The 26,598-nt window shown below is 44.8% G+C and overlaps 1 protein-coding gene, 1 non-coding gene and 1 pseudogene across 2 annotated transcripts; all 3 read left to right on the top strand.

Annotated features, from left to right (window-relative positions):
• The first annotated feature begins 1,165 nt into the window (after positions 1-1,165).
• On the top strand, positions 1,166-25,144 carry ACTG2 (actin gamma 2, smooth muscle). The gene is made up of 9 exons (XM_065927411.1): positions 1,166-1,289; positions 9,823-9,984; positions 10,381-10,509; positions 17,370-17,480; positions 17,732-17,816; positions 19,663-19,824; positions 20,584-20,775; positions 22,401-22,582; positions 24,922-25,144. Exons 2-9 carry the CDS (start codon positions 9,859-9,861, stop codon positions 25,063-25,065), a joined length of 1,131 nt encoding a protein of 376 aa, XP_065783483.1. The 5' UTR covers positions 1,166-1,289; positions 9,823-9,858; the 3' UTR covers positions 25,066-25,144.
• Positions 11,989-12,092, top strand: LOC136165687 (U6 spliceosomal RNA). The gene has a single exon (XR_010662689.1). It is a non-coding gene; the product is annotated as a U6 spliceosomal RNA (small nuclear RNA).
• On the top strand, positions 14,203-14,806 carry LOC136162997 (complex I assembly factor TMEM126B, mitochondrial pseudogene; annotated as a pseudogene).
• Positions 25,145-26,598: the final 1,454 nt, after the last annotated feature.

Consider the following 26,598-nt stretch of genomic DNA (forward strand, 5'->3'; position numbering starts at 1 on the left):
CCAGTCAGCCTGGGGACCACACTCGGGGGACCGCTGGGTTTTAAGGTGGCGCGGAGTCAGGAAGGCCAGCCTGGAAGCTGGGCCGGGCAGGACCAGAGCCTGAAGCAGGATGGGGGCCCACGGGGGTGGCAGGGACGAGGCAGAGCATTTCTGAGGGGAAGGGGCTCCAGAAAGATGCCTGGGTGGGTGTGGGCGTGACGGGGGGCGAGGCAGTTAGACCGACTCAGGGTTACTAGCTGCAAGGACTGAAAGGAGGGACTCTGAAGTAGGGAGCCCAGCTCTCAAAGCAGCATCGACGGGAGGGCACGAAGATTCCATTTTGGAGGCTCATCCGGGCAGGGACGTCCAACAGGCAGTCGGTACTTTTAGTCTGGGTCAGGCGTGAGGCGTTGGGACTGTGGGAATATGGAGGGGAGAGTAATTGCCCCAGAGCTGTAGCTGCTAGCTTGGAAACGAAGCGGCTACTCAGGAAGAGGACGTGAGAAGAGCAGGAAGCCCAGGACTGTGGACAGGTCTACGAGCTTGCGGGCCTTGTTAGGTGGAGCGGGTCTTGTTGGGTGTCCCTCCACGACAAGGCCGCTACCTTGGGCTGTATTCCCAAGGTCCAGGGACCGGCAGCAGGAATCAGGAAAGGAGACAGAGGTTTCAGAAGAGGCTTACGCTGTGCTGGGCCTGCAGGTGACTCAGCCCAGGGGTTAGGAGCGTGTGTGAGGGGCAACAGGTGAACAGAGTACACGGGATTGCTTTCCCAGGTGTGGATGGCATTTCCCTCTGGTTTTCAGCTGACCTGGGCTTGCACCAGACCAGGCACAATTGCATCCATTTTGGGGACACCGCCCTGGGGTGGCGGGCAGCCGGGCCTAAGTAGGGAGGTGCGGAAGGGAGGCGGCCCACTGCCATTCTTGGTATGGTTCTCTCTCCAGGAGCAGAACTCCATCTGGCCTCACTCTGGGCAGCTTATAAGGCCTGGTGTGAGTTTTGTTTATGCAAGTGCAGCATAAAAGGAACAAATCCGCCAGCACCGACGCTGAGGCCTCTGGAGTCCTTTTGCATACATTTTTCAAATGATAATTCACTCTACCCAACCCCCTTTTCCACCCTCCCCACCCCCAAGGCCGATTTATTGAGAAAAGCACCTTATATGGTAATATTGCTAACACACCGTCAGCTGGCCTTTTTAGGGACTCTGTTTAAAGAAGATCCGCCTCTGGGGTTTTATATTGCTCTGGTATTTATGCCAAAGACACACCAGCCCTCAGTCACTGGGAGAAGGACCTCTCCTACACTTGGTGAGTACTATCCAGCTTCTGCTGCGTCTGTCTTTTTGGGGCCGCCTGGCCCCCTGGGTGCAGGAGGCGCCTTCAGATTGGCCTGGCTTTGGTGACGCTGGCCTAGGTCACACGTCAAGGCCCTGGGTGTGCAGTGGTGCCTGGAAGCACACTGCTGCCTGCCAGTGAAAGGCGTTTCTGGCCACGGGGCATCCTGGGGCAAGGGCAGCACAGAACGCGGCTCCCTGCCCTCTTAACTAGGTGCTGGGTGGGACATGTTACCTGCACTCTTTCTCTTCTCACTGCTCTCCAGGGCCAGTGCAGAGCTATACCCATGTCCTTTGTCATAGCTCAGAATGTCTGGGAGGCTGTTTAGGGGAGCAGATGCTTTTCAGAGAAATGACTTCCCGGAGCATTTAAATCCAAACCAGTCATAGCCCTTGTGTCTGTGAGATGTCTTGTTGGGGATGGGTGACTATTTTCTTCAGACCACCTCTTGTCTCTCTGACTTCTGATTCATGCTTGGCTAAGAGTTTTCTCAGCCTTGAAGGCTCAGGGTCACTGGAGGATGCAACAAATCGAGATGGGTGGGGCAAGTGTCCCGCGGCATCATGTGATTTAGGGCTGGAAGGAAGTGGAACCATCTATTAATAATTCATTCTCTGAAGACACTGAGATCTGGAGAAGTTAAGACCCTCACCCAGCTGTGAGACCACCACCAATGCCATCGTCCTCCCCCAGTGACACACACACACACGTGAGCATACATAATTAAGAAGAAAATAGACTAAGGGGCTGTGTCCACTTTTGCAATCAGACTCTGCTAACATCTCTTTACAGCTAAGGCTGGCCGGTGTAGTGGTGCAGGCCTTGAAGACAGACTACCCAGCAATGGAAGTAATACTAATAATATCTCCCTGGCAGTGCTGTTGTGAGGATTAAATGATATTTGTAGAAAGTTCCCAGCTCAACACTGTCAGGGTCTGGCCCTGAGTACTCAGACATTAAATATCACCTGGACAACTGCTTTACCCCAGATTCTGACTCAGTAGACTGGGGTGGGAGCTGATAAATTCCACTCCTAATAAGCTCCCAGGTGAGGCTGAGGTGGCTGGTCTGGGACCACACTTTGCACAGGGAGGCTTTAAGCTCTTGCTTTTACCATTTGAATGGGTTTAGAGTTTGAGGTTAGCCCTTGGGCTGCAGCGAGACAGAGATTCCTGTGACAGAGATGGAGGGGAACTAGAGGAAATCTAATGAGCAGATATTATATGTCTTACCTGGGAAACCAGGATGGGCAATATGACATCATGATCTTGAAGCTAGATTTCTTTCCTCCTTCCCTTTATTCATTCTGGCGACATTTCTTGAGCACTTGTTATGTAAGCAGGCATTGTCCCTGCTCCTTAGGGACAGAGTAGGAGCTCTGCAATCACTGAGAGAGACAAATGAGAACCATATAAAAAATAAATATATGTAAGGGGTAAAGCCCAGGAGCCCCTCACCCAGCCCAGACGTTATCAGGGAAGGCTTCCTGGAAGAAGGGGGTACCTAACCTGGGTCCTAAAGTCGGAATGGTCCCAGGACAGAGGACACACAGTTTTTGGAACTGTTTAAGTGGCTCAGCTCCACTGAATATAGATTTCAAGGCAGGAAGCAGGGCGTTCTAAGGTCAGAGGAGAAGGCGGGCCAGATTGCTAGGGCTTTCTACACTAAACTAAAGGACTGGGCGATGGGGCATCAGAGAATGGTAACAGCAAGGGGTCTGCCCCCAAAAGGACTGCTCGGGCAGCGTGAGGGGAGTGGACCGGGACAGGTCGAGAGAGCTACAGCAGTGCACTGGTCCCAAGTGATGCCTGGGTGCAGAAATAAAAGGCCTGAGGATTGGAGGGGAAGGAGAAGGGAGGGTTTGGGAACTGGGCTCCATCCTGGGTGGGGGAGTACGAGTCTCTGGGGGTTAATCCAATCAGAGGACAGTGATGAGGATGGCAGTCTCAGAGATGAAGTTGAGGTACCAGGGCCATGGGGCTCAGGAGAGGGGTCAGGTCTAGATCTGAGCAGGGGGAGAGAGAGTGGCCAGGATAAAAAGCCAGAACAGCACGTCCAAATGGCAGATTCCTGAGGACCAGAAAGGTTACTAGCAAGAAGCCATTTTTAATTTAATTAGTGTGTGTTAACCAAGTCAAGGTACCCTGAAGTTAATAAGAGGTGCCGCTAGAATTTTCCACCATAGGAGTGTTCCTCATGCAGTCATTGAATGGATATATGCATTTGCAGATTATAATAGGCAGCTGCTTAGCTGCCAATTGAAGCCCTTGCTCCAATCTATTTCCCCAACTATTATTTGAAATCTCACTATATTTGAGAGGCTTTCCTTTTAGGACTCAAACTTTTCATTCACTAAAATGAAAATGCCTTTGGGAACTGGCATAAATTCAACCTTTCTTTCAATAATCGTTGATTGATGAAGCAGATCCTTCATTTCCTTCCAGTGTGTCAGACTTCATCCTGAGATCAAGTTCTAATGGAGAAGATAAGAGAGATAACAATAATTATTATTTTTTCAGTCCTTTACAACAGGGATTGGGAAACTTTTTCTGTAGAGAACAAAATAGTAAATATTTTAGGCTTTGTGAGTCTAAAGGTCTCTCTCACAACTACTCAACTCTGCCATTGTACTGGAGCAGCCATGGACAGTATGTAATAAATGGGTGTAGTTGTGTTCCAGTAGAACTTTATTTATTATTTGATTTCATATAATTTTCTTAGGTATTAGAATCTTATTCTTTGACTTTTTTGCAACCATTAAAAAATATCAAAACCATTCTTAGTTCAAGGGTCTCACAAAAACAGGTGTTGTAGTTTGTAGACTACAGGGTCAGTATTTGCTGACCCTGATTTGCAATTTATAAAGCACTTCATTTCCATTATTTCATTTAATCCATTATCCCGGGAGATAGATGTCACTATTTCCATTTTACAGTTGAGAAAACTGAAGGTCAGAGAGGGAGCCGTGGCACTGAGCCACGGGAAGGGGCACCTGAAGGGAGGAGAGAAAAGAAAAGAGGGCGGGAGAGAACTCTGAAACCAAACCTTCAGAGTGAGGGTGGGGAGCTCTCACCCTGTTCTCAGATTTGCCTGGGGGTGGCCAGGGGCATGTGTGGGTGAGCAAATCCTTTGCACTCATTATGTCTTTGGGTTTTGGCCACTTTGGGGGGAGGAGTGGGGAGCTGTGTTTCTAACTCTGTGAAATCCTCAATGAAGCCCAGATGTAGTACGTGCTGAAAGGGCCAGAACAGTGCTCTTGGGTTTTCTGCGAGTGCAAAGCGATTGTGACCCAGGAAACCACAGTGACGTTGGCTCTGGTTCAGCTGACACGCTCGAGTCTAGCCACAAATTACCAGCAAGTGGCTGAGTGAGGTTTAGAATTTCCCCCAGCAGAGACCTTCCAGGAGAGGCTGGCTCCAGGGTCCAAGCCTTCCCCCAGAGGGCCCCTGCTGGCCAGCTGCCCTCCCTCTGCCTCCACCTCCCTCACTTCTCATTTGGCTCCAACTTCAAAAAAAAAAGCAGATCTGAATCCACCTCAAGTGCTGCAGAATGGCACGGCTGACAGCTTGAAGTCACTCTGTGGCTTGTCTCAGCCGCTGGGAAATGAAGTCCAATGCTCTTTCTTCCTGTGAATGCAGAACTTCAGGGGGAGACAATAGGGTTCACCGAAAAGCCAGACTGGCTTGAACTACAGGTCACGTGAGAGAGGGGACCCCAGAGGGAGACAGTCACAGAGGTGCAGCTGTGCCTCTTGGCCACCTTTGGAGGCTGTTTTCTCCTCAAGGTGGACCACCTGCTAGAACAAGGAAACCCAGCTCTCTGTGACCAGCTTGTAAAGAAGACTGTCCCTTCGTGGTTCTAAATCATGGGACCGAGCTGCCTGGGACTGTGGGAACTGGGAGTTCAGCTCTCAGGGGCAGAGCAGACTGTCACGGTGGAGCCCAGGCAGGAGGTGGGATTGTCATCCAACATTTACTGAGCACCTACTATGTGCTGCACACTGACATGGGGGCTGTCGACTTAAATCTAGATCTTGTCATGGCATGGGAGGGGCTCAGAGGCTCCGAGAGAGAAAAGAACACTAGCCCTTTTGTTTTACGGCTTTTGCTGCCAGCAGTGCTAGGGAGACAGAAGCAAAAACACCAAACATGGAGAAGCTGTGTGCGTTTCACTGAGATGGTGGGGAAGGGGCAAGCCCAGGCTTTGGAGCCTCATGGGCTGAGGCCAGCCCTACCTCTCCTGGTGAGCAGCCCGAGAGCTAAGTCCTTTCACTTTTTTGAGATTCGGTTTCCTTATCTGTAAGTTGGAACTAAAAATATCTTCACTCAGGGCTTCTGTGAGGATTAAATAGATAATATGTTGAAAGGCCTTCAATTTTTAAAAATTAAAGATGCATTTTTACCAAAAATCCAAATACAGAATATGTGTTTTCACCTAACAAGACAGCCTGCACCTTTTCCATGGCAGTAAGTATTCTGCTCTATTGTAGGAAGGTCTCTGGCAACTAGTTTACAAGCTTTTTATTTATTATTTGATAACATTTTTGGCATTAAAGTTGGCCAAATCTTTGCACTCACCCAAGGATAAATGGGCTTCCCTGGTGGCTCAGCTGGTAAAGAATCTGCCCGCAATGCAGGAGACCTGGGTTCAGTCCTTGGGTTGGAAAGATCCCCTGGAGAAGGGAAAGGCTATCTGTTTCAGTATTCTGGCCTGGAGAATCCCATGGACTGTATAGTTAATGGGATTGCAAAGAGTTGGACACAACTGAACAACTTCCACTGTCACTTTCAAGGATAAATTGCTAGAAGTGTATTTGTGAAAAGACACGTGCATTTTTTATGACTTTTGATAAATATTGTTGAATTTTCCTTCAACCTTGTCAGCTGTGAACGGGAGCTCACCTTCCCATACCTCTGCTGACAAGTGTAGTCCTAAGGAGCAGACACAGCTTTCAGGCTGGAGGTGGGGTCAGCTTTTATCCTGGCTCCAGAACACTGCTGATTGTCCACAAGACCCCAGGTCCTTCTCACAGAGGCTGAACAAGAACTTTCACAGTTTGTTATTCAGACCCACCTTCACAACTTCATATTTATCCTGTTAAATTTAATCCTAGTGAATTTAACTTGTTTTTCTCTGCTTTTTGAGATCATCTTAGACTTTGATCCTTTCAGTCAACATATGTGTTTTATCTGGACATATGATCAGCATGTACTCTATATTTTCATCCAGCTCATATATAAAATATGAGAAAGGACCAAGAGTGGAATTCTGAGGTATATCCTTGCCTCCAGGTTGACAGTGATCTATCAATTGATACCTTTCAGTGACAGTAACTCAGGTAGCTATAAATATGCCTAGTTGTTTTATTGTTCGGCCCACATGGCTTTATCAATAGTGATGTCACAGGAGAACTTGTCAGATGCCAAGATCAAATTAAGCTCAATTTCTCCCACCTTCTTCATTTCCAGCCAGAGAGTCCTGGGAAAAAAAGGAGGCTATTTGTTGTTGGTAAACCCTAGTCGGTTATAAGAAATCATTGCTTGTTTAATAATGCTTTCTTTAATAGTGCCTTCTGGAAACCCACCTAATTTGGATATCAAGATTACCTGAGGTTTTAGACATCTGCCTTGTTTCCCTTTTTGAACATTGGAACTTTTGCCACCTCCATCTCCTGACATCTCTCCATTTCTCCATGGTTCCAACATGGTAGGTTAGGGAACTTCTCTGCAATCCAGAAACTGTTCAAACCAGAGACAGCATTGTTTTGAACAACTAGGTACTTTTTCTTTAAATTTTAAAAAAACTTTTTATTTTATATTGGAGTATAGCCAATTAACCATGTTGTGATGGTTTCAGGTAGACAGCATATACATGTATTCATTCTTCCCTAAACTCCCCTCTGATCCAGGCTGCCCCATCATATTGAACAGAGTTTCCCGTGCTATACGGTAGGATGTTGTTGGTTACCTATTTGCAGTATAGCAGTGTATACATGTTGATCTCAAACTCCCTAACCATCCCTTCCCTGTTGGCAACCATCGGTTCTGAGCAACTAGGCACTTCCCTTCAATCTCCATCACATCTCAGACCTTGATGTCTTCTCACCAGTGTTTGTTCTATGCCACTGAGACTGGTGGGCCAAAAAGACTGAAAATGCAGTGTTGATACAGAAGCCTGACAGGTGATGGGAGTCAGACTAGTAAACAGGTTGGGGGAAGGGTGTTCCAAACCCTGCTCCAAACCTAAAGGTCCAGAAGGGACAGGAGATGACACAGTTCGGAGGATGGAAAGAAACTCCACAAAGCCACAGTGAGAAGGCCAAGGAGGGGGGCCAGAGAGGAGATGAGTGTGGGGACACAGGCAGGGGCCAGACCTTGTTGGGGCTTGTGGGCTGAGTGAGAAGGCTGGGACTTGCTCTCCATGGCCAAGGGCATCACGAGGGTCAGCAAGGACAAGCAGAGTTGGATTCTAGACCTCCGGTGGCCTCTCCCCGCGTGTACACACTGCATAACAGGAAGGGCTTCCTTTTAGCCTGAAAATTGTGTGAACAAGCTTCTGCTCAGCCTCTAGGTAGTCTCTCGCACTCAGAGGCCTGTGGCTCTTCTCTGCTCTGGCCGTGGTCTTTGCTGTCCTCCTTCCACATGAGGTCGTGCAGGCACCGGGCTCCCAGCTGTCTGCGGCAGCTCTCCTTCCCGTCCCGCTGCGTGTTCTGAACGAAGCTTGGTGGGCTCCGCAGCCACCTTCTCTTTCCACGCCTTGTGCCTTTCTTCTCTGGACTCCCATCCCCCTCGGCTGAGGCTTCCTCCACCTCCCACCGGGGGCTTACCAGCCGGACAGCAATCTGCACACCATCTCCTAGACTGCTACTAATTCTGTTTTATCACTTGGGTCAAGAATTTGTTGGGTCACTCAAAAAAAGAAAACCTGCAACAGATGTTAGAACAGTTAATTCCCTAGTCACTTTGCAGTCATCCCAATTCAGGTATCAGCACTGAAGGAAGGACTTCTCAGTTTTTTTTTACCATCTGAAGCAATAGGGGCAGTGAGTTCCATCACAAATTCTCTTGCTTTCCTTGTCCTTTCAAGTGGCCCTGTCCTTCTCCAGGGACTTCTATCCTTAGGACTGAACATTTCACCTAGAACTGCTGCATCTTTTTTTTCTTAATGATATGTTATGACTGATTTTAATTATAAACTGTACATGGATCCAGTCTCTTTGTTAAAAATTAAAACATTATGGCACTTCTCCTCCCAGTCCCCTTCCCACCTCAAGGTAACTGCTATGATCAGTCTTAGTTTATTTTTTTTTCCCCCAGAACTTTTTGCTATGTGTTCACATCCACAAAATGAAAATTATGGAAAATAAACAATATTTTTTGTGCTTTAAAAAAAAAACTCAAATTTTTAATGCTGGGCCTTCTCTCCTGCAACTTATTTTGTTCACTCAACAGAATGGTTTAGAAACTTATCCACATTAGTCCATGTCGATCTGCCTGTTCCTTCCCTTAACCTCAGTACAGTATTCTACAAGAGACATTTAGGCAGTGCCATATTGTGCATTGATGTGTTTTTCTGATTAAAGAGTGCCAGTGTTCCCACAACTTAGCCAACACCTATGATAAAACTTCGAATCTTAACAATGAGATGGGTGAAAATGGTCTTATTTCATTTGCATTTCCTGATAATGAGGCTGATGACCTTTTCAGGTAATTGTTGGGTATGTGCATTTCCTTTTCTGTCAATTATCTATTCCATAGTTTGTTTTGTTTTTTTTTCTTTTGGGCTATTTTCTTCTTTCTTAATGATTTATAAGAGTTCTTGTAAATGTAACCCTTAATTATGTTTGTTGCAAGTTTTTTCTATTTCTTTTCTAAACTTCAAGTCTTTAGAGAGTCTTTCCATTGGATTAACACTTTGTATCATTTCAGGCCTTTAAGAGGCAGGTGGGTTTGTTTGTGAGAGCTGCCATAATAAAGTATCACAGACTGGCTTAGCAAGGGAAATTTTTATTTTTTCACAGTTCTGGAGGTTAGAAGTCTGAGGTAAAGGTGTCACAGGGCTGGTTTCTCCTGAGGCTGCTTTCCTTCGCTTGTAGATGATTGTTTTCTTGCTATGTCTTTACATGGTCTTCCTCTGTGTGTCTCTGTGTTTCAATTTTCTCTAGTAAAGATACCCATTCTATTGAATTAGGCATATTTGGTACCAGTCATAACAGATTAATGACCTCATTTTACTCTTAATTATCTCTTTGAAGGTTTTATCCCTAAATACAGATACATTCTAGGGTTAGACTTCAACACAGAAATTGGTGGGTACACAGCTGAGCCAAAAACAGCAGGTAGAGAGAGGGAAGAGGCCCAAACGCCAGAGTGCCGGGCCGGGTGCTCGCCTGTCCTTCTGGAATTAGGTCCTAGTTGCCATTGGGGTCAGACCCCAAAGCCGAGGAGATCGTCTCCAACATGGTTTTGAGAAGTGGCCGACTACATTTCTTCTCCCGATTCCCCAGGTGCTCCAGCCCCTGGTTCACTCGGCCACACTCACCATGTGTGAAGAAGAGACCACCGCCCTCGTGTGTGACAATGGCTCTGGCCTGTGCAAAGCTGGCTTCGCAGGAGATGACGCCCCCCGCGCCGTCTTTCCTTCCATTGTGGGCCGCCCTCGTCACCAGGTAAGTGCTCACGCGGACCCAGGGCTTGAGTTCCTGGGAGGAAGCACTGCGCTGCGGCATCTATGGGGAGCCGTGTGTGTGTGTGCGCGCACGCGAGTGTGTGTTTTAAGTAAAGTAAGAGGGAGACGTGTATGGATGAGCCCTGTTCTCTCCGAAAATGATGTTTTTTAGGACCGAGAAGGGAGACACGCCCACAAGAAATCATCCATCTTCTCTCCCATCATTTCCCCATTATCAGCATCTGCCTCACCCCATCTCCTTCAGTCTGGTTTCCAGGGGGGGAAAAAGGACATTCTTCTTGTCTTTATCCTTCTTCAGAGACTTTCCAATGCCTGAATCCCTCCAAATGGAACCCTCAGTCAATTCCGTTTTCCTTCCTTCTCTTTTGCATTGCAGGGTGTGATGGTGGGAATGGGCCAGAAAGACAGCTACGTTGGGGATGAAGCTCAGAGCAAGCGTGGGATCCTTACTCTCAAATACCCCATTGAACACGGCATCATCACTAACTGGGATGACATGGAGAAGGTATTGGTGGACCCCTCCTGTAGTGTGCTCATTTTAATATCATCGAGATCTTCTGTCCTGTCAACTGTTCCTCTACGGTGTTTCTCACATCTTTCTTTCCTTCCTGTCCATCCCCCTGGGCATTCCCCAGCCTAAGCTGCCAACATCTCTCACTGGATGATTCCAATGGCTTCCTGACTGATTTCTCTGCTCCTGTCTCAATCACCTAATTCATTCTCTGCGCTGCTGCAAAGCTTGTCTTTCTAAAAACAGACCAAATCATGTCACTTGCCTCATGGGACTCTTCAGTAGCTCCTCACTGACCAACAGTAGGTTCCTAACTCTGTGTCTGGCATCTGAGGACCTGGTCCGGCCTAAGTCCCAGTTTTATCCTTTCCTGCAGTTCTCATTCCAGCCCAGTGCTTATCCTTCTTTAAAATGCACGGTCCTGTCCAAAAAAGTGAATAGCTTCTCCTCTTTATTTTCCCTGTCATGACCTCAGATAGGTACATTGATGCTATACTATTATGATGCTTCTCTAGTGAAAAATTTAAGTAAGAATTGCTACTGGTTTCTAGAAACTTTTTTTCATGTCAGAAAATGGGAGAAGGGGCAGATTTCCCTGGTGATCCAGTGGTTAGGACTCCACGCTTCCACCACAGGGGATGGGGGTTCCATCCCTGGTCTGGGAACTAAGATTCTGCATGCCATGTGGGGTGGCCAAAGCAACAACAAAAAAAATCAAACTTTCACTAGATACCTAGGAAATACTAATATCAGGAACAAAACCACCTGTGAATGATAAATGAAAATGAAATGTCTAGAAAAGGAAGATATAGGGGTAATTTTTAAATAGTAGTTTGTGTTCAACAAAATCACATGCAAAATGCTAATAGAACCTTTTAATATTCTTTTTTAATTGAAGTATAGTTGATATACAATATTTCTAATATTCTTTTGATAAATTCCACTGACAGTTGTCTGAGAATTCTTGTTTCTGCAATGACTGTCTTTTGAAATGTAACAGAGGGCTTATTGAGCAGCTGCAGTCTTGCAGCTGGGAATAAAGAAAGCTGATTTGAAATCTGTGCTTCACATACACTTTTCTCTAAACCTTAAATTCAGTCACTCTGAATGAGAGATAAACAGATAACAAATGCAATTGCTTTTTACTCCACTCTGTGGGGCGGTTAAAAGTACAGGCACTGGAACCAGAGGCAGGGAGATCTGGGAGCAAAAACTCCCTCTAAACCTTAGCTTCCTTATTTGTGGAAATAAAAATATTTTCTTCACTAGGTTGCTTTGAAGGTTGAATTAGGCAAATAGTATAATCCCAAAGCATGGAGCATACATAATGCTCAATATGTGGCACATATTACTTATATATGTCTAATAATATCTAATTTTAAAACAATAGACAAAATTTTTATTCACAACAGTAATATGAACTCTTTAAAGAAACTCCTAAAAATACATTACATGCTTTAAAAGAAAAACTGAGTGCTCGCTTCAGCAGCACACATACTAAAATTGGAACGATACAGAGATTAGCATGGCCCCTGCACAAAGATGACACGCAAATTCGTGAAGCGTTCCATATTTTGGGGATCAGGAAGGGGAACACATGTAAATCCATGGCTGACTCATGTCAATGTATGGCAAAAATCACTACAACATTGTAAAGTATTTAGCCTCCAACTAATAAAAATAAATGGGGAAAAAAATAAAAGAAAAGAAAAACTGAATAGGATAAAGCTGTCAAGTTTTTTTTAGTTAATTTATAGGCTTATTAAAAGTAAAGTGAAGGCTGCTCAGTCATGTCTGACTCTTTGCAACCCCATGGACTGTACAGTTCATGGAATTCTCCAGGCCAGAATACCAGAGTGGGTAGCCTTTCCCTTCTCCAGGGAATCTTCCCAACCCAGGGATTGAACCCAAGATCCCACATTGCAGGCGGATTCTTTACCAGCTGAGCCACAAACTTATATAGTGTTGTATGTTAATTCTCTCTCAGTAAACCTTGGGGGCAAGGGAGGGTAAGGACTGTGTCTCATTCATCTAGAATTCCCTGGAATTTGAAGAGCAGGAAGCTTGTGAATCTGAGGTGAAGTACATCTATTTTGAACTCTGGCACTTACATTCAATAGGTGAAGACTGACTTGGGCTCCTCTGTCCATGGGATTCTCCAGGCCAGAATACTGGAGTAGATAGCCTTTCCTTTCTCCAGGGGATCTTCCCAACCCAGGGATCGAACCCAGGTCTCCCACATTGCAGGCAGATTCTTTACCAGCTGAACCACCAGGGAAACCCAAAAACACTGGAGTGGGTAGCCTATCCCTTCTCCAGTAGATCTTCCTGACCCAGGAATTGAACCGGGGTCTCCTGCATTGCAGGTGGATTCTTTACCAACTGAGCTATCAGGGAAGCCATCATTGCCATTCTAATAAAAGTCTCACAGTTTTTAAAGTTGTATATATTTAAGGTATACAACTTGATAATTTGATAATGTATATACATTATGTATCAGTCACCATATTCAAGTTAATAACATATCTACTACCTCACAGTTGTTTTTTCTCCTTGTAGTGAGAACACTTAGGATTTACCCTCTTAACAAATTTCACAGACAGTATTGTTACCTCTAGTCATCATGCTAATATATTATGTTAGATCTCCAGGTTTACTTTTCCCACAAAACTGGCACTTCGCGCACCTTGACTAAGAGCACCTCCCTTTCCCCTCCTCCCAGCTCCTGGTAACTCCATTTTTACTCTCTGCTTTCTTGAGTTTGACTAAAAATATCACAAGCTTTGATTATGCAAGATAATCATAAAGTATAGAGAAATAAATGAAATTTATGAGACTATTATGAATAAGGAAAACTGACAGAAGACTTGCTATATCTGAATATTAAGGTATAAAGTTATACAAATTAAAACAATCTGGTGCCACTAGAGAGGTAAAAAAGAAATACATAGGAAATGTAACTTCCAAGACCAGAGGGGAAAAAAGGATTATTCAGTGAATTATTCTGTGACAACTGATTCATTATTTGGGGGGCAGGACCCTTACCTCATACAATTTCATCAAACATATCTGTTCAATATAAAAGTTAAATATAAAAAAAAAGATAAAAATACAGTATAGTAAGTATGAGTATCAAATTTCTGGTGAAAGGAGTCCTATAAAGAATAACAAATGTAATTTCTTAAAAATCATAATTTCTAGTATGTGAAAAATAAAAACCAAATTTAAAAGACAAACTACAGATTGCAAAGAAATTTCACAACTAGTGTAATAGAGGATTAATATAAACAACTAATGTAAATTGATAATTAAAAACACAAAGTCTCCACCAGACAAATAATCAAGGGACATGACCAATTGGCCAAATAGAAATGATTAAAAGTTGAAAATCTGAAAATTATTTGAAAAATTATTTAAAGTTTTAGTTAAAACTTCAGAGTAAAATAGTTAGGTGTTATTTTTATCTGTCAAATTATTTCATATTTTAAGAATGAATGCAGATAAGGGTGAAATAGTCAATTTCTTATTCTGAAGTAAGGGCAAAATTAACCTCTTTGTGAGTAATAGAAATCAAAGCATTTCCCAGGAGTCACCAAGATGGAAGCACTCAGGCATTGCAGCTGGAGCTGACCTGAGGGCTTCAGTGTGGTGCTGGTGGGAGCTGGGGAAGCATGCGAGGACCTCAAGATGCCAGCAGATACCCATGGTCAGTCCAGTCCTTCTTTAGGAGATGCAAAACTCAGAAAGCCAATGGTCATTGAAATCATAGAAAAAAATTTGAATACCTTAGAAAAGAAAAGACTTTTCTATATATGGAATCTTTGGAACAACAGTTGCTTTCCCTGGAATATTGGGAAGCTTCATTTTCAGGCATTGCTTCAAAGTTAAACATGATGCTTTGAAGACATATGCATCACTGACTATACTTCCATATTTGTCCACCATAGTTTCTTACAAGCTTCTTATAACAGATGCTTTGTATTTAGGTAATACGAGCCAGGAAAACTGTGTTCTGAGAAGTTCACTGATTGGCATGGCGTGTGGTGTTTTATACCTTTGGCTTTTTGTAAGAATGGATGAAAAAAAAAAAAAAAAAGAATGGATATCTGGCAGTCAAGTGTACTTGTTCCACTGCCACCAAAAGGAAGGGTTTTATTTTAGTGGCTGCTGCCTTGTCAAACAGAAATAGGTGATGCTTCTCATTTTTCAGACAGTCTTTGGGCTATTTCATGGTTTTCAGCATTATGTAATATTTGAAAGTACATTTGAGCAAACTGTACGTGAAGATTAGTCAAAGAATGCATGGATACTGAATCAGCTGAATGAACTTTTTTTTATGATAAGGACTCAGGCCCTGCTGAAAGAGTTGAAAGTAATTCTGGATGGACATCTTGTTGTTGTTGTGGCAGAATGCTTGCTCTGTGGGGCTGTGCTGGTCTCCGTCATACAGCAGTATGCATTAGTCACAATTGTAATATGTGCAGCCCCTCTTAGAACTTTTTAGTTTTGGAAAACATCCTGAATAGAAAAAAGAAAATGTAATAGGAACAAAGACAGTCTTCACAAGATTATAAAAAAAATAAAAAAAAATCAAGGCTACCCTGAATAGCAATGTGATTAAATATATGATGGTGATGAGATATGATCAACTGTTGTATAAGCGTTAAAATAATTTTTAATTCAACTTATTAAAAATAAATGTTTACTATGAAAATTATTTATATTAACTGAAAAGTGGTAGGAAACAAAATTGAACACAGAAGTATAATCGTAGTAAGTAATAAATAAATGAAAGCATATGAAGTGAATAAATGGTAATAGTAATAAATTTGAAAATACATAAAGATGAACGATTAGGGAGAGAAAAAAGCCAAAGTGTTAACTGTTTATTAGTAAGTGATGGAAATATGGGCAATTTTTACTCCTCTTAAAGACATTTTCCTAATTTAAAAGTTGTCAACATCTTTAACTTTTTAAAGTACTTTATAACTTAAACTTCAAAGTACTTTATAAAAGCTTTTGAAAATGAAATAAAATGAAGTGCAGATGGTTGAGCCCAACACCCAAAAAGATCCTGATTTATGGACCTGGGATGCAGCCTGGGAAGCTGCACCTATAGCAATTATCCCCACACAATCAAGGCCACACTTGAGGAAGCACTGATGTCACCTTATGAAGCCTAATTGCGGTCTCTCCTGTGTCCTGCGACACCGCCACAGCCTGCGGCCTCTGCGCCCTTTGCTCCGCCTCGGGGGCCCTTCTCAGTCTCCGGAGACCTTCCTTTGCCTTCAGGGCTCTCTCAGATCTAGAAAATGAACTTCTCCTGCCTCTTCCTTCACTTGAATATGAATGTGTCTTGGCATTTTGTCTCTTTGACTACTTTTCTCCACTCTAGACTTGGAAACTAAGGTTACATTTAGCATCATCCTAGCACAAAACCGGAGGCCCATAAATGTATGGGTACAATGGACAGAGAGGAATCTGGCCCCACCTCTGAGGAAATCAAAGCCCTGTGTCCATACCACTCTTCACCGAATCCCTCTGAAATAAAGGCTCTTGTTTGCTGTCTTGATCACTCAGAGGGAACTGGACACAGTGGGAAGATTTAACTTCCTCTGAAACTACCATGCAATGTTTTCAGAATCTAATATTGTGCCCTGTAACTATTAAATATTCAATATGTAGAAGTAAACTACTAGGCTTCCTTGGTGGCTCAGATGGTAAAGAATCTGCCTGCAATGCAGGAGACCTCGGCTCAATCCCTGGTTTGGGAAGATTCCCTGGAGAAGGGCATGGTAACCCACTCCAATATTCTTGCCTGGAGAATCCCCATGGACAGAGGAGTCTGTCGGGCTACAGTCCATGGGGTCATAAAGAGTCGGACACAACTGAGCGACTAAGCACAGCACACATAGAGAAGTAAAAAAAAGAACTAGCTTCATCTAAAGCAGTGATTCTCAGCCAGTATCATTTTGCCTCCCAGGGGCATCTGGCAACTTCTGGAGACATTTGTGCTCCTTACAACTGGAGAGGTGCTTTTGACATCTAGTGGGTGGAAGCCAAGGATGCTGCTAAACATCCCGTAATGCACAGGTCAGCCCCCACGATGAAGAATTATTGACCTAAAATGTCAAAGCGCTGAGGCTGAGAAACCCTGCTCTGAAGAACAGCCTGGTCAATAATAGACAGTGACAGTTCATGCATATCCGTCAGGCTTCAACAGGAGACAGTATCTACTCAGCTGGGGTTCTGAGTTAATTTAAGAAAGGACTACTTACAGAGGTGTGAGCAGGTTAGGGAACCAGAAAGAGAAGCAGAGACACCGAGTACCAGCAACAGTGGAAGCTCTTAGAGCCGGAAGTCTGAAGGGCAAGGGCGGCGAGACGAGGTCAGTGAGAGCTGGAGCCTGAAGAGGGGCCACATGACAGGAGCCGTGCTAGGGACACCTCAACTTGGCCAGGAGGGCACCCTGCCCTCCTTCTTCCTTAAACTCTGCAACCCCCTGCTGGTATCTTCCATCAGCCAAACACAGCCAGAAGCCAGAGAGCTGCAGTGGTCCCTTGGGGTACAGGATAGACAAGGGAGCGGAGTAAAGAGGAGCCAAGGTCAGACGGAAATAGTCAACACACGGAGTATGTTGGCCCTAGGTCTGAGCCCTGTCTGGGGCCCTGATGAGAAGGAATATACCCTTGAAAGAGCAATCAGAAATTCCCAGTGTTGACGGGCCTCCTCTCCAGATCCAGTCTATTCTGAGACCATCAAGCCATCCTCCCCCAGTACAGGCAGGCCAATTGGAGTTTTCCCGCCCACTGAGAATCTGTCTGCTGGACTCATCTGACTTTTCTCCCGACCAGATCTGGCACCACTCCTTCTACAATGAGCTGCGGGTAGCCCCTGAGGAACACCCCACCCTGCTCACGGAGGCCCCTCTGAATCCCAAGGCCAACAGGGAGAAGATGACCCAGGTAAGAGGCCAGGGAGACCTGAGTACCAGCACAGGAACAGACACGGACGCTTGACCAGATTGTTTTTCCCAACCATGCATCAATGCAAAAGAGTTTTTTCAGAACCTGCTGTGAGTGCAGTCCACGCCAGAGCCCATGGGAGGTGGGAACGGAGTAAACAGGCACAGGTCCCCCCCTTAATTACCAACCATTCTGTGGGCCAAGAGAGCAGTGATTTCTGATAGTCTTTCTGTTCTGCACTGTTCTTTCAGATCATGTTTGAAACCTTCAACGTCCCCGCCATGTATGTCGCCATTCAAGCTGTGCTCTCCCTCTATGCTTCTGGCCGCACAACGGGTAAGTAGCCCTGTAATCTGCTCCCTTTTTGACTTGAGGGGAAGAAAGGAAAAACTGGGCTCCTGGAGAGATTCCTGTTCAGAAGAATCAAAGGGGCAGCCAAAGTCCAACGAAAACCGGGGTGAGGGATAACAGAGGGAAGTCCCGGTAGATTACAGGTGCAAGTCCACCCAGTATAGCTGAAGAGAATTTACATGAGCAAATCATGACTGCAAGGGCCATTTCCATCACAGTAGTTAGTCTGGGAGCTTGTGCACACTTTCCGACAGTACTGGAATGTTTCTGCTCACAAAGCAGCAATGGCAGAATCTATGATGGTGGGTATATAAGTACGAGGTGGCCTTGGCATAGAAAACTCAGGGAAACAGAGGAAGCTTCAAAATGAAGAGATTTTTAATAAGGGGTTGACAGCTTCCAGAAACATCTTTCAAACATTCATTCATGTATTCATTGATTTGTTATTTACCCATTCACATATTCTCCAATACTTCATACCGTGTGCCAAACACTGCAGGCTATGGTCACACAGGATCTGTGGAACAAGACAGATAGCCATTTTGCAGCTAGCACAGTCTAGTGGAGGAGAGAAGAAATTAAAGGATAATTTCACCACACGTGATAAGGACAGTGACGGGGAAGTGCAGGTACACACGGTTTTGTATCCTGCGCTTTGCGCTTGGTTTTATGCTGTGAACGCATGTGCACATGCCATGACATGTGAATGTCATGTGAATGTCATGTGCACACGCCACGTGGTAGTCATTGCGTCTGATGCTTCCGTGATTGGTTGGTTGATTTCTACCATTTCTCTAATGCAGAACCTTTAGGTTGTCTCCAATTTTTGCTTATTATAAAATACTCTGTGACCAACATCCTTGTATAAGAGTAAGCTACTGATCTCTGGATATTTATTTTGGATCTGGCTCTTACTGAGACATCCTATTAACTCTAATGGTTTCTCAGTTGGTCCTCTTGGGTCTTTTAAGTATGGGCTACAGTCCATGGGATCTCAAAGAATCAGACACGACTGAACGACTAACATACACACCACTTTATCTGCAAATAATGATGATCCTCTTTCCTTTTGATAATAATATTTCTTATTTCTATTTTTTTGTCATATTGCATTGGCTAGAACATCCAGGACAATATTAAATAATAATAACATAGTAACAATATTGTAATTTTCCCCATCAATTTATATGACTGTTGGATCAAGAGGGATTTCTTATCATGTTGAGAAAACTTATATCCTTTCATGGTTTACTAAAAGTTTCATCAGTAGAGAATGTTCATTTTTTCCAAGCTGGCTTTTATAGTCCTTTTAGTGCTAACATTCTAATTGCATGAACGTATATGTTAGTTTGATGCCTGGTTCTGCTGCTAAGTCGCTTCAGTCGTGTCCGACTCTGTGCGACCCCATAGACGGCAGCCCATCAGGCTCCCCCGTCCCTGGGATTCTCCAGGCAAGAACCCTGGAGTGGGTTGCCATTTCCTTCTCCAAGTTTGATGCCTGAAGGATATGCAAATTAATCACTCTAACTTAAAGAATTTACATCCTAGATGCCAATTGACAAGTATGCATTTTTGTGAAAGTGTTTCAAGGAATATAAGAAGAGGAGATATTTCATTAGCCTTCCAGAAGCCTACAGTTTCATTTGGGAAAATAAACTGATATACACAAAATTGACGTACACAAAAAATATGATTGGTGATTCTCACAGTGGGTGAATTTTCCAGCTGCTAAAGAACAATATGGTTGCTGAAGATCATTTGGTGACAAGTCCCAGAAAGAAACAGATGAAAAAATAAAGGGTTTCATAGGTCTTATCTCCTCTGTCCTTAGGCATTGTCCTGGATTCAGGGGACGGTGTCACCCACAATGTTCCTATCTATGAGGGCTATGCGCTGCCTCATGCCATCATGCGCCTTGACCTGGCTGGCCGCGACCTCACGGACTACCTCATGAAGATCCTCACAGAGAGAGGCTATTCCTTTGTGACCACAGGTACCCATCCTCTTTCTGAACTTGACTTGAGCTCAGAACCAAATCTGATCTAGGACCAGAAACGCTCATGAGTAATGAGAAGTCAGTGGCCTGGTGTCCTCAAACTCTCTTAGGATAGATAGGGAGGCCAAAAGCTGGGGTTGGGGCCCTGGACCAGACCAGATAGTCAGGGGAGCCTTTTGCAAGGGAGAAGTTTCCCAACCAAGACACCCTGGGGAGGCGTACCAGGCTTAGACCTGCTCCTTCTAAGAAGTGCTTGTCTTCACCCTCTAACTCTGCTTTCACAGCGCACCATCCCTCCCCAGGGTCCTGCTACCTCTGTCCACATCCACAGGATCAGAGCTAGTTTTTATGGGGCTGAATGGTGGAGAGACTGGTGGTGCATTTCATTACCTAGAAGTGTTTATGGTTTGAGGACAAATGGAATAACTAAGGTCTGAATTTCTAAAGGGAAGTGGCCCCCAGGGCAGGAAGAGTTTGTAGGTAGGGGCCTTCCTAGATTCTGTACAATCCCAGCATGTGAGCCTCCATCTAGACGGGAAATGTGTCCTTCAAGGCCCTCGGGAAAGCCTGCAGCTTTGTCAAGACAAAGTGATAAGAACTAGATGAAAAGTACATGCAAAGTTTTGCTTGAGAATCAAGCAAATCTTGGACTGAATCCAAAGGAGAAGGAAGAAGAGAGTTTTCAAGGAGATCAAAATGGGACAACCAAGCTAGCAGAGCCAAGTATCTACTCTCTGTCATTTCTACTCTCTCTAGCCGAGCGAGAAATTGTGCGAGACATCAAGGAAAAGCTGTGCTACGTGGCTCTGGACTTCGAGAATGAGATGGCCACGGCAGCCTCCTCTTCCTCCCTGGAGAAGAGCTACGAGCTGCCAGATGGGCAGGTCATCACCATTGGCAATGAGCGCTTCCGCTGCCCGGAGACCCTCTTCCAGCCCTCGTTCATTGGTGAGGCTCTGCCTTAGTTCCGGCCAATCACACACACTGTTTATTGTTTATACTTACCCATATTTTTCCAGAAAGGGCCGAAAATACATGGACAATAAAACTAGATAAAATCTAATTTTAAATCAAAGGGCAATGAAACCAAAATAAAGGGAAAATGGGATGAGAATATAACATGAATCTAAGAATGAGGTTAAAACACAAAACTCTTGAATTCTCACCATTTAGATCACGGGATCTGAAATGTACAGGAGTAAACAGGGTGGGTTTGGGGGTCAGACCTGATTTTAAGTCTTGATTCTGGTCCTTCAAGCGCTATACCTTGGGCATGTTACCTTCTTCAAATCTCAGTTTTTTTAATCTATAAAGTGGAAATCGTGATAGTGCCTACTAGATAGGGATTAAATAAGATAATATTTAATACAAGGATGACTATCATCTTGAGACATATATAAGAGAAAGGCCTGTTAGCAAATGTTAACATACAATGTAGTGGTAAATAGCAAACTGGATAAAGTGCTATAGGCCTAAGAAATCAGGCAAGGCTTCTCATAAAGCTGAATCTTTGAACCTTGAAGAATGAGTATCACCTTATGGTATCTGGGGATGGAAGGAGTGCAAAGTGGGGAATGGCATGCAAGGCAGATGGAAAGCTTGTGAAAATCATGGAATATGTGCATGTCATATTGTATTTGGAACATCATAGGTAAAGTGTGTGTGTGTGTTTTTGTGTGTGTGTATGTGTGTGTGTGCATGCATTCACACACAGGAAATTGAAGAGAGCTGCTGGGTCAAACAAAGAGCATGGGTGTTAATCATATCAGCAATTTCTAATCCCCTGAAAGTCTTTAAGCAACAGAGTAGAGAAGTCAGAATTTCACTTTAGGAAGATTCCTCTGTCTACAGTGTGGAATAATACCACATGGAAAAAGACTGGAGGTGAGGAAACTCAGGTATGTGGGCATGAGCTGTTTTGGCAGGCAGGGCCTTTTACTGTGGAAGATCTTGGTTGCAGACAAAGGTGGCTAGATGTCAACTAGTAGGCAAACATGATGTGTTTGTTATGTCCTTAGATTGGGATATTTTTTGGCTATAACTGACTATAACTTGGAAGAACCTTGAAAGCATTATGCTAAGTGAAGTGAGCCAGACATGAAAGAACAAATATTGTATGGTTTCATTTATATGAAATGTCCAGAATAGGCAAATCTATAGAGATTGAAAATAGATTAGTGGTTTCCTAAGGCTGGGAAAGGGGAGAAGAGGAAAATGGAGAGTGTCTGCCAATGGGTATGGAGTTTATTTGGGGGGTGCAACACATGTTTCAAAAGTAGACTGTGGTGATGGTTGTACAACTCTTTAAACTATACACTTTAAAGGGGTGAGTATCATGGTCCATGATACAATGGAAGCATCCCTCTAGAAATATTCATCAGGCAGCAGTGTGAACGATCCCTCAGGATAGGGGAAACTCAAGGCAGGGCGGTGACCAGTTAGAGGGTCTGATCTTTCAGTCCACTGGGGAGGTGACTGAGGCAAACCAGGGTAGCTGTCCCGAAAGAAGGGTCACCTGAGGAGCTGTAAGTGTGGGGTGGTGGGTCCTGACCAGATACTATGGTCTCTACTAGGCATGGAGTCAGCTGGAATTCATGAAACAACCTACAATTCCATCATGAAATGTGACATTGACATCCGCAAGGATTTATACGCCAACAATGTCCTCTCCGGGGGTACCACCATGTACCCCGGCATTGCCGACAGAATGCAGAAGGAGATCACAGCCCTGGCCCCCAGTACCATGAAGATCAAGGTGGGTGCTACCCTGGCTCCCCTCGTCCCATTCTTTGTACAAAGACGTGTGTACTTGGTGTACAGGTCCAAGGCAGGCTGCCAGGCCTACAGCTTGGTGGTTGCCTTTATCCTGGTCTGAGGCAGATTTCATCTTGTGGGGGAGTATGTTCCTGGGACCCTGAACGGGAGATACATTTATCCTGGGCTCTTAAGCACAATCTCATGGACACTGTATGAGAAGGAGATAAAATCAGTTTGGAATGGAGAGAATGGGTTGAGAAGGAAATGAGGAGGTTAAAGAGGGGAAGGAAAGGAGGAGGCAACATCACACTCTCTTTAAACTTTAAAAAGGACCTGGGAAACCTTTTTAAGGTGAAAGTTCCAGAGAGAGAATGTTGGCTGTGGGACAGGCCACAGGGACACTCCTTGATTCCTGGACAGCCTCTGCCCTGTTGTCCCATCTCGGCCGCAGCCCTCATGCGCTGCTCCTCCGCTCATGGGCCTCCTCAGCACAGGAGCCCAGCTGTCTCACCACCCCTCCCCAGCCTCTGGTCCCCAAGCAATCAGGCAGACCCTTTCAGGATTTCTAGGAACTGTTTTGCTAGCAGGGTTAGAAAAAGATAGGCGCCAGAGATAACAAATAGGTTGAAAGTTACAGAGTCTCAGGATAAAGTTGGCCTCTGAGCTGAGGAGGTGTGTTCTATATGTTAGTATTCTAAGAACCTTTTCCACAAAGGCCTCCCTGCCCAGGGAAGCAGAATGGGCCACCGGAAAACAGATGAGCATCTACGAGCTCTTCTCATCTGGAACCACTGGAGCAGTCATGTTTATTGAGGCCTGACGTATGGTGGGCACCGTGCCAGGCCTTGGGCAGTGGTTTTTTACTAAGACCATGTGTCAGGATACCAGACCTAGCCTCACCCCGATTCCTGTTCAACAGATACGGGGTACCGCCATCACCTACACTAACAAACAGACACCAGTCATTTGATGCATATCCCAATTTATGAGCCAAGGTCCTGAGTTTAATAACATGGCCAGCTGTTCAGGAGTTTAAGATCTGATTATTAGACATGCTCAATGGGAGAACAGCTTAAATAAGACCAGAGGAAGGGAAAGGGCATGGCAGGCAGGGGGAGGAGCGTGAGTGAAGGTACCCAAGGGTGTGTGCATGTTCAAACTCCCCAGCCAAATTGGACAGCAAGATGTGTAGGGGAGATGAGGCAAGCTCCAGAATATGGAAGAAGAGAGTAGGGTGGAAAGGGGGCTGAGATGTAGGGCCTCCAGCCCAAGACAGCCCAGAGTTTTCTTACAACTAGAGCTGCCCAGCAATAAAATCCATTACCTTCTCAGTGGCTGTGCCAGTCCTTGAGGTGTCTGTCAAAGGAGCCCCGGGGTGACTTTTGTCTGCGTGAAAAAGATAACTTCTAAAGACCCTACTTATTCTGTAATTCCACGATCTCTGCAACTTAGGAAATATGGAGGGAGATCCTTAGGAGGCCAGAAAAAAATCTGTTTCACATCTGGCTTGTTCTAGCATTGGATTCTTAGTCCCTTCAGAAACAGGAATTAGTTGAAAAGCTATAGTCCTTTTGGATCCACTTTTGGTGAAGTTCAAAGTTGTCTGACATGGCAACGAATTTCTAAAGGCCAAGCTCAGGAATCCCAGGGGCATGTATGAATTTGAGAACTTCTCAGATACAAGAGACTATTGAGTAGACTGGCTTATTCTCCAGAAAGGAGGAATCCCAGCCCAAGATGCCCATGCATCCAGGCAAGAACAGAACAGCACTCCCCTTATAGATGTTTGTATTGGTTAGCTATTGCTGGGTAACAGCAACTGTGAAATGTTAGGTCACATAACAATAAGCATTTATTGTTCATGCATCTGCAGGTCAGCTGGGAGTCAGTTGTTTTGGGTCAAGTTTGGCTAGGCAGTTCTGCAGGTCTAGCCATCTCAGGTCAGGGGCGTATCTCTCACTGTGGGGCTCAGGCTAAAGGGCCAGTAGCTCTTTAAGGGAAGTTCTTCTCGTGAAGATAACAGAGACACAAAAGAGTGTGCCCACTTGCATGACTGAAGCACATTTTGGGCCACTATGTCAAGTCTGCTGATATCCCATTGGCCAAAGCAGACAGGGCCCAGCCCATTCTTTTCATGGAGCGGCAGGGGAATGAAGTGGGAGGGAGGCTGACAATCTGAGCAATAGTCTGATCTACCACGAGGTTTCTCCTAGTTCCTTTCTGACCACAGAGGCTGTCCTTTCCCAGGGTAGTCTGGCAGTATGATGAGATGATTCCTGGACCACCTTTCCTATACCTTGGCAAGTGATCATGATTCACCACATTTGCTCTTTGCAGATTATTGCTCCCCCAGAGCGGAAGTACTCAGTCTGGATCGGAGGCTCCATCCTGGCCTCCCTCTCCACCTTCCAGCAGATGTGGATCAGCAAGCCAGAGTATGATGAGGCAGGGCCCTCCATTGTCCACAGGAAGTGCTTCTAAAGTCAGAACAGATTCTCTGGAGACCTCCTTGAGACTTCTCTGTTAACAATCATGAAACATTAAAATTCTGCAAGCCTTACTTCTCTGTGTGGGGCTCTTTATCTTCCTGGGCTGTGTCTCACACACAGTGTTAAGGGCTTTTCACACCTTATTTCTAGTCCACACAATGACTTTATGAGGTAGGTGCTGTTACTACATATCACAGATGAGAAAATTGAGCTCTGAGAAGTTACAAACTTGCTGAAGATCACACAGAACCAGGGTTAAAAATTCATGTGTATCTGACGCTAAAGCCTAGGGCTTCTTCTACCAACTTGATTCCTTTTTCTTTGAACTTCAGTAAGGATGAGGACTAGATGACTCTTTGGGACAGAAGGGTTAAGAAACAAGGGCTTTCAGAGGTTTAAGTCCTTTTACTCAAGGGTGATAACACTAGAGAATTGAACAAAAAGAGAAACACAGTACTTATAGGCTGCAACATGTGAGTGGTTGAAACACAATGTTATTTAAACGTAGGTGAAGGATGGTCATAGTGGGCTTAAGATCTCTATGAAATCCTTTGTCATTGAGGATTAAGGTGTATTTTGCCTCAAAAACTAATGAAGAAATGAGCAGCACTGCAGGAAGAATATTTCCTTTTCCTGCACTCCTCTTCTCCCTCCCTCTTCTTTTCTCTCTGTCTCTGTCTCAGATTATTTGCTACCCACTCCCTGCCCTTGGTCAAGTCTGTTATTTCTCAAGTATTTACTGAATTTTTGGCATCTACAATTCCTGGTTAAGGTCAGATGGGATTTATGTACCCCACAAAGATGATTCCTGCCCATCAAGGTCACAATGCCTAAAGGAGACAGACACATACATATGAAATAATGATTTGAGCAGAAACAGAAGCCTTCACAAAATACTATGGAAGAATAAGGGATACAACAGCTATCATTGACTGAATGCTTACAATATGCCAGGCACTGGGTTAAGAGCTTTACATGGATTTTCTCATTTCATCCTTACCACAGCCCTATGAAGCAGGTGCTAGTATCATTCTCATTTCATAGCTAGTTTACTAGTTAACTAGATTGCCCAGCTAGTTATTGGCAGAACTAAGTCCTTACTTCTGCCAGCGTGCCCTTTGCTCTTGCCACCTGGCCAGGTCCCATCCTTGATGCTCCTGAACAGAACCCACCTGGTCTTTGCAGACACACCTATATGGAGACAGTGGAGTCCAGTTGAAGCATTACAGAACTCAAGGTCAGACATTCCTCCTCCACCATCCCCTCACTCACCCTCTGGGGTTGTGGTAAAGCAGCATATTTTCAAAAACAAAACCCCTAGAGGATTTTTCTTTTCTAAAGGGTTTCCAAGAAGCAGACCCTGGAATGAGGACTCACATGCAAGTGATTTATTAGAGAAGTGCTCTCGCTGGAAACCAGTGAGTAGAGGAGAGAGGCAAGACAGAAGAGGGTGACTTCAGCCCGGTTCCCAGGGAGGCCTGGAGTATAAACCTTACTGCAGGAAATGAGCCACGGCCACATATCA

This window comes from Muntiacus reevesi, chromosome 3 (genome assembly GCF_963930625.1).
Source record: "Muntiacus reevesi chromosome 3, mMunRee1.1, whole genome shotgun sequence".
NCBI classification, from domain to species: Eukaryota; Metazoa; Chordata; class Mammalia; order Artiodactyla; family Cervidae; genus Muntiacus; species Muntiacus reevesi.

What these genes read in the sequence shown, in the direction of transcription:
- ACTG2 (XM_065927411.1), top strand. Translation starts at nt 9,859, where the DNA reads ATGTGTGAAGAAGAGACCACCGCCCTCGTGTGTGACAATGGCTCTGGC. An exon ending in ACTGGGATGACATGGAGAAG is followed by an intron (nt 10,510 to 17,369) that starts GTATTGGTGGAC and finishes TCTCCCGACCAG; the next exon opens with ATCTGGCACCACTCCTTCTA. An exon ending in TGCTTCTGGCCGCACAACGG is followed by an intron (nt 17,817 to 19,662) that starts GTAAGTAGCCCT and finishes CTCTGTCCTTAG; the next exon opens with GCATTGTCCTGGATTCAGGG.